Genomic DNA, 10,782 nt, shown 5'->3' with positions numbered 1-10,782 from the left:
TTTTTGTCCTCGACGTTTAACATGGTAGCGGAGCAGTGCATAAATCATCCACCGGCATCACTCATGAAAAATACATCCTTGCGGACAGATGGGGGGGGGGTGTTAGGCATAACAAAAACAAAACATGCAGTCTGCGCTGTGTATTGATCACGCCCGTAAAAAATCCGGCACCGTAGGAGGCAGCAACGAAAGGTTGGTGGAATCGTACGAATGTTGTTGAAGCTGCCTTCCTGTGGGCGCCGCGGTGTCCCCGTGAGCGTGGCTCGCGAGGAGCAAAGGCAGCAGCAGATGCTCCAGTTTCCTCCCACATGTAAACCACACTCAGTCATTTGGCCGATGACAACCTTAATATGTGTGGAGGGCCGCAGAGCTGTGGCAGCAATTGTTGACGCCGGCCCCACCACGTGGCTGCCTTCCCGCTTGTGTGTGATTCTCCGTGCCTCCGAGTCATTCTCTCTCCCAGAGTGAGGGAATGCTGTGCGGCGCATTACAAGTTGACAATGTTATCAAACATTAGCACGGTTGGCTACGTACGATGCGAACGAAGTTCAACGTACATACATTCATGAATTATACTTATCTTTGGATGAGTAGGCACAAGCATTAACCCCCCCCCCGCCGCCCCCCAAAGAGTGTGAATCGTAGCAGATCCACGTAATAATGACTTCTTTAAAATAAAAATGAATACAGAAGGCAGCAAAAGCGTGTAAAAACACCAGATAAAACATGAATGAAAACACACGCGCACAAACAAAACATAACACAAAATGCAGCAGTGTTAGCGGAAGTGACACATCCTTTTTTTATGTATAACAAACATAAGCAAAGCAAAGCTTTTTTCACCCCTCAGCAGCGGACTTCGTTGCTTAGGCCGCGCTCTGCTTGTAGAGAATGCCCTTTGTGAAGCCGTTTCTACATTTTGCACACAGTCATCGATAAACCGTGAATGGCAAATCAGTGCAGTTCCATGGCTATAATCATGATGTGCAAGTTCAATATTCAAGACTTAACTTGCAACAACAAAAATAGGTTTAATCTTTGGACGCGTCTTTCGCCACGTTCTGTGCTGCCGTAATCGAAAGCAGTGAAGCGCATTTTGAGCGAATAAAAGAATATCTGAACATTCCTGGCACGAACATGAATCTGCGTGCATGGGGCCTCAATGGCACGGTTGTTAGCTCAATGCTCGCTGAAATGAACTCGATACCAAAAGCCGTGACGGGGTGACTAATATTGAAATACTGTAAAATAATTGTGGCATTTGAAGCCAGGTTCATGGTCCGTGGTCACTGCGCACACATCCGATAGGACAGAGGTACGGGTAAAGTACCTAAATGCTGAGTAGCAGAGCAATGGCAGCTACAACCTACAGTACTGCGGAAGCATAACTTTAAAAACAACGCATTCGCAACAGTTATGTTTTGGTAAATTTGTAAGTGATATGGAAAACTACGTTTTGTATCTTACATCCTCGTTTCATGTTGCTCCTTCAATTAAAATGATTAATCACGTATCCCACGACACCTTGTTTTTTTTTAGGTATGACCGTTTAACGAAGTTACGCCATCAGTTTGACAGGGAATGTGTGAGTGTTTTGTAAAGTGGGTTGTGGGTGACAACCAGCGCTCCAGATAAGGGTCATGCAACATTACCTTTGACGTCGTGAGGACTTTAGATGAATACTGCACAATCTCTTAATGTCAACGTATGGTAGAGCCTAACATTTTAACAGAAATGGTTCTATGTACGATACAAAAAGTTGGTACAACCTCAAAGTGTCTCAATGAGAATGTTTAAAAAAAATTAGTTTCTTGTTCATTCATTGTTTTTGTTTACTCCTAAAGAAACACAAACTGCCAATTCAAGCCGACAGGCCTCAGCCCTGCCAGTGGGCCCACAGGGTTCTGGCACCCTGAGACCGTCAGACGCATCGTGCTCAACGCGTCACGCGGGCCCTCCTTTCGAGCATTTGATCGTCCTGCTCGGAGCGATATTTTTCGCTAAATGAAATTGCCACGCGTCACGTTGATAATGCCACGTAAAAATAAATAATCCACGTGTGTTTAATGAGCAGAATTCCCAGTTACCGCTGCTTATTTGGAGCACTGATGACAAATGCGCGTGCATGGGTTTATCACTCTGCAAGAGCACAATGTGACCAAGTCTTCGCTAACCTCCTGCGGAAGTGTACATGGCATCCTCTTGAGTTACAATATTTTCACAAGAAAGCAGTGAAGCAACTTGTTCTTCTAGCCTCATATGTGCACCGAGTTAGTAGCTTTGTTGGCAAGGGGTGTGATGAGAGGAAGGGGTGGGAGGGGGAAATCGATAACATTTTTACATTTCTTTTACACCAACGTATTTTTGAAAGATAAAGCATTGCAATGGTGCCAATTAATGTGAAGAACACTGCAAATTAAGTGAATATGAAGTGGGATGTTATTCCGTTGCAATGTAGATAACCGTAAGATTCCCCGTAAGAATGTCGCCGATTGCAAATAAATAGTCATCCAGTTACAAAAAAAGAAACCTTCATTTTTGAAATGGTGTGATCGATGTTAAACCAGACTTGAAAACTGTATGTCTATAAAAGCTTTGTTGATCTTTTTTTGTTTTCTACATAAAACGTCTTGGCCCAAAAATGAGATTTCATTAACAAAAAAAATTAACATTAATAAAAAAAACAATTAACTCAAATGTGGATTACAAGCTATGCTTAATGTTAAAATCCACGGAGAAACATTCCCATTTTCCTGCTAATTTTTGTTTAAATGATAAAGGCAGTCCGAAACTTAGTTTCAGAGGTGACAGCCTTAATAATACTTTATTGATATTATTTTGATGAAAGCAGGTGATTGTTTGCATAAATGTGTTCTGAATTTTCTTAAACTGACCCGCTGGATGTGGTAATGTACAATCGTTGCGCAAACTGCTTAAGATGTACAGACAAGGGTTTTTCATACTTTCCCAGTTTAAATGTACCGATATTTTTTTCGGTCTGAATTACAATCCATTCAATGAATCTTGCGATTGAATTGTCAGTAAACAGTACTGGCCAAAAAAAAAAAATCTGTTACAAAACTAGCGAAAAGCACTTTTCGCAAGTGCTATCAATTAAACGAATTTCAAAAAACACTGAAAAAGAACAACGGCACGCGTCGTCGGTCCGGCGTTTCGTATGCTGCGCCAAGCGTCATCGGGGACCTAAACCAAAATAACCAAAAAACCGTTGATGACGATGAAGCCATTAAGACGGGCTTGCGAGCCCTTAGGAGATCAACCGCGACGTCCTGGCTTCCTCGTCCACGATGACCGAGCAGACGGACAGTGAGTCGGTGGGGGTGGCGTTGCCCTCGTAGTCGTAAATCAGAAGTGTCTCGTACGGGGGCGCTGAGGGGTCCCTGTCGGCCAGGCTCTTGGCCTAGAGAGGCAACGGAAAGAGCACGCAAGAAGCACGTGCCCATCAGTACTGCAGAAACGCTATTACACATTTGTTACGTGAAGGTTAATTGTTAATCTATTTAGAGTCGTGTAAAAGATTTAAGTTGTCTTTTTGACGGACATTTGAGAATCACATTTTAACAAAAATTACTCTCGCGAATAATTATTACAGTTCAACAATTGAACCTTTTCACACAGTTTATGTAACTCGACATTTGTCAAATGAATTTGACGACCAGTTGTGTATACGTTTTTTTTAGGCAAATATAATTGCGCGTGATTTTTTTAAGTGCCAATGGTATTAACCCAGCAAAGCTTCGTGGTGTGGGTAACACTTATTAGAAATATCACGAGTGAAAGAAAAAAGCCCAGCCGCTTCTCGAAACAGTGAAGGAAAACCAGAAGCACCAGTGATAAATGTACCCTGGGCCCATAGAGTACCGCTCTGTAAGGGTGAGACCAGATCATTAGGGAAGTGCGGGTCACTTGCACGTACGTACATTGAACTTCCTTTCGCACCGTACGTAGCCAACCGTGCTAATCGGACCAATTTGCCTTCGCGTGTTGCCTGGCTTTTACACTTATCACTGGGCACGGCCACCACACTGCTAACTCACATGGGGGCGGCTGGGCAGTCTAGGGGGTTAGGACATTCGCCTCCAAGTCCATTGGTGACTGGTTCCAACCCCCATCTCGGCCCCCCTGCGATAGGGTTCTGTGGGAACATTGTCAAATACGTTCTCTATCCTACACAGGAAATGCTCTTGCCTGCTATGCTGGAGGGGGTGGGGGGCAGTTTATAACCGGTCTCAAATGCATCCCCCACTATAAATTGATTTCGGTCAATTTGGCGGTCTCTGCCCGAGTCACCAACATCCGCATCAACAAAATATAATTTGGCACTTGTAGGAACTTTCACTCATTCACTCATTGTGCCCATCTCTGTGCGTGCACAGTGATTGCCATCGATATGGGAACAAAACGACATTCCGATAATCTGCACAACAAGAAACAAAAAGTGCCGACTTGTGCATAAATGAAAGTGTCAAGGAGATGGAAATGTAAGCGTGATTTGTTGAGAAGAGACGAGGAATGATGAGGTGTTAGTTTCCAATAGATGCAGCACAACAGGAACACAACTTTTGAGTAAAACAATCCATACTCTTTGGTTCTTTCGGTAAAGTCACGTAGGTAGAAAAAAAAAATCACGACGTTTCGATCGCAACACAGGCAATCGTCATCAGGTGAGGCAACCACAGCAAGAAGACTGCTGAAGAAGGCGAGAGAGCTGCCGTGACAAGAGGTTATAGAGGTCAGACCTATATATCGTCATCAGGTGTCTCACCTGATGACGATTGCTTGTGTTGCTATCGAAACGTCGTGATTTATTTTGATTTATTTTTTTCTACCTACGTGACTTTACCGAAAGAACCAAAGAGCATGGATTCCTGCAGTCACGAAAGCTTCAAATCCAAACAATTAATGTTATTTGTAAATAAAATCGATGCAAACAATGGAAATCGTTGCTATTCGGCAGCGGAGTGCTTGCGCAGCAGTTCGCAAACTGCGCTACAAACCCGGAGTGATCTTGAGATCCATTCCCGACCATGGCCAACATCAGTGGCAGATTACATCTGGAATCAGTCTTGGGTTGCCGCCCCTTCACCTACCCGCACTGACTGGCGTGGCGAAGTAAGCTTAGACAACCCCTATAAATCTTCTTGGTTCTTTCGGTAAAGTCACGTAGAATGGAAATAATAAAATAATAAAAATAAAACATAATCAAATAATTCTCACGACGTTTCGGCCACAACGCAAGCAGCCTGAGGACGGCTGCTTGCGTTGTGGCCGAAACGCCGTGATAATTATTTTATAATGTTTTATTTTTATTATTTTATTATTTCCATTCTACGTGACTTTACCAAAAGAACCAAGAAGATGAATCCCTGCAGTCACTATACACTGATACGGTGTGGGGATGCCGACATCCAGCAGTGGATTGACAGATTTGTTAACTATTACTTTTAGTATTGCAATGATGCGTTTGCCCGCTGCTCCTAATGAAGACGATAGTCCCATGGCTGCAGTGGCATAGCTTTGCCATTCCTCGGAGACGCTGTCGTAGCCATCAAACGAATCGGAAGATCAACAGGCCAATGCACGCTTGTCCTTCACTCATTTAAGATGAACAACACAAAATCTCTCCTGAAGCCCTCTCGTCGTGCTTGGCAGACCTCGATATTGACGATTAGCTCTTCAACACACTGCTGCCGCACGCAAGAATAGAACAGCGATGCGGCGTGGCTGGAACGGGCCCTGGTACGCCGAATGTCAACGGGGCCCAACCTAAACAATTTCCCCATTATAGATTTGAAGCTTTCGTGACTGCAATGATTCATATTCTTAGTATTTTTTCCCGGTAAAGTCACGTAGGTAAAAAATGAAATAAAATAAATAAAAAGAACTAAATTAAATCACGACGTTTCGGAGGCAACACAAGCTTCCGTCTTCAGGTGGAACCGTTACAGCCAAAATCACTTACTACATTGATTTTGGCTGTAACGGTTCCACCTGCCTCCGAAACGTCGTGATTTAATTTAGTTGTTTTTTCATTTCTTTGATTAGATTTTTTACCTACGTGACTTTACCGGAAAAAAAACTAAGAATAAAAATTTCCCCATTCTTCATAGCCCGCCGCCGCCTGCCCCACCCCCGGCCCGTGTTTCCCCGACACAGTTGCACCGCCCGACAGCGACGCCACTGTACGGATTGCGCTGTTGTCACCACTCCGCATTGGGGGGTTTTATTGTTGGGTCGTGCCGAAGGCCGCTCACGTCGTATCGGCAAGAACGTGGGCGGGACATGGAAAGGCCTGCTTAGGGAGCAAAGCATCGCCCAAAGGTCTCTGTTCCTGGGGGGGAGGGTGGTGGGGGGGAGGGCTACCTCTCCAAGGAAGAGTTCCACGTTCTTGACTCCCTCCCTGTGACTCTGCAGTGAGCGGTAGTGGTACGACGAGGTCGACTCGGTGACGACGGGAGGAGCCTCCACTCGACGCAGCCTCCCCGGGTGGGCCCAGGTTCCGTGGACCGACAGCCTGTGTCGGGCACGGACGCGATGTCAACCCTCGCGTAAAGCGTGAGGCGTCGGCGCGGGCGGTCGTGTTTGAGCAGTGGTCGAAAGAATCCCACCACTCCCATCGTTGGCATTGCATTAGGACACAAGACTGATTTACGCAATGGTCCGTATGCAGAGCAGAGAATATGCACTATTGCCCAAAATGTAAATTTATTACACGATTTTACCTTAACACAGCTATTGATAACGACTTTTTTTTTCTATGCAGATGTTAAGGGCATGGAAGGTGTAATCAATGTTTCTTATTTGCAGTCAAATATAAATAATACATTCATTCAAAATCCGTGCATTTAAAGCAACCTCTAGAGCAATGACCTAAGCAAGAGATTACAGGGCTGCACTTTAACCTTGACCCACTGTTCAAAAACTCAAAAAGAAAAGCCTCAAGGCGAAATTCATTTCTCACCCATAGTCAGCGCCGTAAACCTCCGTGCCATCGAACCCAGCGGCGCCGGCGCCATAACGCCCGCCGGTGGAGTAACCGTGCGACCGCGTGGTGGCGTAGCCGGAATGCACGTCTCCTCCCGCTGACCTGCCCTGCCCTATCCCCGCCGCTCCTGCCATCAGAGCCGCCCCTGCCGCCCCAGCCGCCCCAACAGCCCCGGCCGCTCCGACCGCTCCGGCCGCATGCCCCGATGCATTGTGGGCCCCCGACGAGGACTGAGTCGTGGTGACCGTCTTGGTGACTTCGTTCCGCGTCTCCGACGACCCGCTGGCCCCCGCCATTCCGGCGCCCATTGCCGCTCCGCCAGCCGCCGCCGCCGCAGCAGCGCCGGCCGCCATGCCCCCGACCGCAGAGCCATCGACCATTTGGTTGAGCCTGGAGAACGTGGCGTCGGACGCGACGGAGCCCCCGTTTTTGTGCGCGTGGGCCCCATGCAGGGACGACAGGGCCATATTCTGGGGATGGGAAAAAAAGATCCACGAATGAATAAAATGCAAAAAAATAGTACGGGACATTTTAGTCAACCGATTAATAAAGTTTCTGTAAACTTGGTGAGATTTTTGCACCTGGTCAAACACTTCATATGTGCTACATTGTAAAATCATACTCCCCCCCCCCCACTTTTGGGCGTGGTAGTGTTTGCATAAGCAATATCGCATATGCTTGTGAAATGTGGAAAGTAAGATTCACTCCCAGTCACTCGCTCACAAGTGGCCAGTCGCCCTTTTCCACTTTCCCCGTCACTACTGTCATCATTCATGGTTTTTACGGAAACGTAAGTTAGTTGTTCCTCCACCCATGTTGAACACTTGGTCCCCATGACTGCACACACTGCAGGTCACAACTTTTCTCTTTTTGATCCTTCCCTCGCGCTGCTAGAATCATCGTCTCTTTGCACAAGAGCTCATAACCTTGCTCAATGAAACAAATGTATCAACTCCTATCTATTACTCATTATAAAGCTTATTTTGGGTTAGATTGCGAAATTATAAATGTGTCGTTAACCCACAACCACCCGATACAGCCAATCAGTAAGGTTTGTCGATTAAATAAAATGTGCCACTGTGTTGGAGAGTAAACCCACAACATGTACAATTGTAGTACGACGCTCCTATGTATGACACCTTTCACAGTGTAGTTTGCTGCCGATCACTTGGCGTGTTGGGCCTTCGAGCCTGGCCCGATCTTTCCCTCTCTTTCTCCTCCAGCGGTAACGGTAAACGACACCACAGGCCGACTGACAAACGCCGAGAGGAGCAAGGCGACACCCGGCTGCATCTGCAACCACGATTTCAAAACTAAACTACCAAATTAAACTATTTTTATTTTACCAGGTAAGGCCCACTGAGCAACACAGCTCTATTTCAGAAGCGACCTGGCTACCATCAATTATATCTCAAAGAAGTGGTTTATCGCGCGGACATTTTTATAGGAGCGAAATACTCTAAACGCACGTTGTTTCTAAATGTGGATGGGAAAACCGGAGGACCTGAATAAACATGCACACGACCACGGGGAGTACACGCAAGCTCCAAATATACAGGCGTTAAGGTCGGGATTAAACCCACGACCTCCTGCATATCAGGCGAGGGTGTTGACATCTAGCCACCGCGGCGCGCTATAACAAAACACACGCACGCGCGCACCTTGTCCACTTCTCCGGCCCCCTCGTCGTGGTACGACATGAGGGAACCCTTGATGCCGTCGTCCGCGGGAACCAGGAAGAGCTTTCCTTTCCCGGCCCCACCGGCGCCGGCCACACCCATGGGGCAGCACTTGGAGAAGAGCAGCATGAGCAGCAGCGCTGGTGGGCATCGAGGGATGTGACGGTGGAGAGAGGGGAGGTCGGACGGAGGTCAGGGTTCAAAGAGGCGATTGACCGTCGCTCAACGGAAACCGGTTATAAATATCGGCCACAATATCTCGATGGGAGGCAATATTGTCTGCTGATTTTGTTCTGTTTATGTTATCCGAAACGACAATTGTGATCATGTTGTGTTTCCCTTGGGTGCACGGGCCAGCCGCGAGGATATTCTCCCTCCATGAGCTTCTATTCTGCACCTCTTCTCTCGTCACATCCACCGGCCTCGTATCGTGTCCACCACATCCTCCCATCTCACCCTCGGTCTCCCTCTACTCCCGTCTCTTTTCGCTGAGATCTGTTCAGAGCCGTTTTCAATCGCTAGTTTTCCCACATATTTTACCGGCGTTTTACACCGGCAGTGAGAAGTTAAGGGCTGACAAGTCCCGAACACGAGAGATCATCATCAGACGGACGGAGCGAACGTATAAAACGAGGCTTCCAGCCTTAGTTAGGAGCGTGTTAAAAAAAACTAAACAAAAATCAAAGCCTGACGGCGCTCAGCCATCGCGACCCGTCCGTACCGAGGAGAGGCAGCAGGAGGAGTGAGAGGACGAGGGCAGCGATTGCCCCTGGGCTCAGCCCAGCTCCGCCCACCAGGGCAGCAGGAGGCAGGAAGGGCCACGCCTGGCACACGTCCGAGTTGTCGAAGCACTCGCAAATGCCCACGCGCACCATGTGCTCGCTGGCCTTGCCCTGCCGGTCTTGGATGCGCACAGGAACCTCGTGGATGGTGCCAGGCGCCTTCCCGTTGCGGTACACGATGTACGCCGAGCGGTCTGTGACGGCGCAAAAAGACAAAGAACCCCCGTGTAACCTTAACAGACTGTTGGGACAAGTGCTGATAGCGAGCACCTATGGAGGCTGGCACGGCACACGAGGGGGTGGGTGGGCAGCACCGCGCCCGACCGCCCTAGGTACTCATTTGAGGCTGAGTCGACATAGGGGAGGCCCAGGACCTGTTCAGACAATCGTGACAGGCGTTGACCATGAGTGGGAACGCAGCGTGCCAAGCGCTACACTACCGCTCCCCACGTGTGTGTGATGGGCACGCACGCCCACAGGGGAACGGGAGGCAGCAGATTGTGTTCAAAAGGTCAAGAGTGAATTCCTGCTCATATGAGCATGAAAGTGGTGCACGTAATAACTATGAGTCATTTCTACTTGCAACTCGGTACCACACAGTATTTGCTCTCTCATCGGCAGAGAACGACTCAGAGGCGTGAGGAACCACAGACATGTGGCAAGGCAGCCACGCAGTGAACCGGAATCAACAATTGCCACAGCTGCACGGTCCTTTATATATTAAGGTGTTATCGGGTACATTAATGAGTGTTCACACGTGGGAGGAAAACGGAGCACCTGGTGAAAACCCACACGTCTAACGGGGGGGGGGGGGGGGGACATTGCATCCCACACACGTAGAACAGGTGTAGTCCACATCTTTGCTTTAACAACTTCTCCATAGTGCTTTCTGTATTGAAGGCATGCGCCGACACAGCCCTGAGCCAGTGGTGGAAATAAAAAATGTCCTATGGCGGGGACGAGTCTCTCAACCCCAGAGGGATGATGAGCTGAGTCAACCCCTCCATTCCAGGATTTGAACTTGCAAACTTCCGATTAAGAGCCCCTCGCTCTACCGCTGTGCCCTGTTACTGGCCTGAATATCATGGGAGGTCGTGGGTTCGATACCGACCCTAATGCCTGTATATTTGGAGGTTGCATGTTCCCTCCGTGATCACGTGGATTTTATCCGGGTCCTCTGATATTTGTCTCGATATTTAGAATCGTGCTATACATTTCCAGATGATGAGCCACTTCGTTGAGCTATCATATGTGGTAAGGTCGCTTCTGAAAAAGAGCTACATAGGATGGTGAAATGTATTAACGTAATTTTACC

At 47.8% G+C, this 10,782-nt stretch overlaps 1 protein-coding gene across 1 annotated transcript in view; it reads right to left on the bottom strand.

Moving 5' to 3' along the window:
* Positions 1–622: 622 nt before the first annotated feature.
* The window catches only part of LOC144942974 (B-cadherin-like), a 44,209-nt gene continuing 34,049 nt past the window's right edge, over positions 623–10,782 (bottom strand). Inside the window, exons 13-17 of the mRNA XM_078870056.1 lie at positions 9,407–9,661; positions 8,668–8,825; positions 6,983–7,476; positions 6,385–6,535; positions 623–3,421 (exon numbers count right to left, since the gene is read on the bottom strand). Of these exons, the coding sequence (XP_078726182.1) occupies positions 3,269–3,421; positions 6,385–6,535; positions 6,983–7,476; positions 8,668–8,825; positions 9,407–9,661 (1,211 nt within the window). The 3' untranslated portion in view covers positions 623–3,268. The remainder of the gene's footprint in view (positions 3,422–6,384; positions 6,536–6,982; positions 7,477–8,667; positions 8,826–9,406; positions 9,662–10,782) is intronic.

Source organism: Lampetra fluviatilis, chromosome 29 (assembly GCF_964198595.1).
Source record: "Lampetra fluviatilis chromosome 29, kcLamFluv1.1, whole genome shotgun sequence".
NCBI classification, from domain to species: domain Eukaryota; kingdom Metazoa; phylum Chordata; class Hyperoartia; order Petromyzontiformes; family Petromyzontidae; genus Lampetra; species Lampetra fluviatilis.
This window is presented reverse-complemented; position numbering and strand designations above follow the sequence as displayed.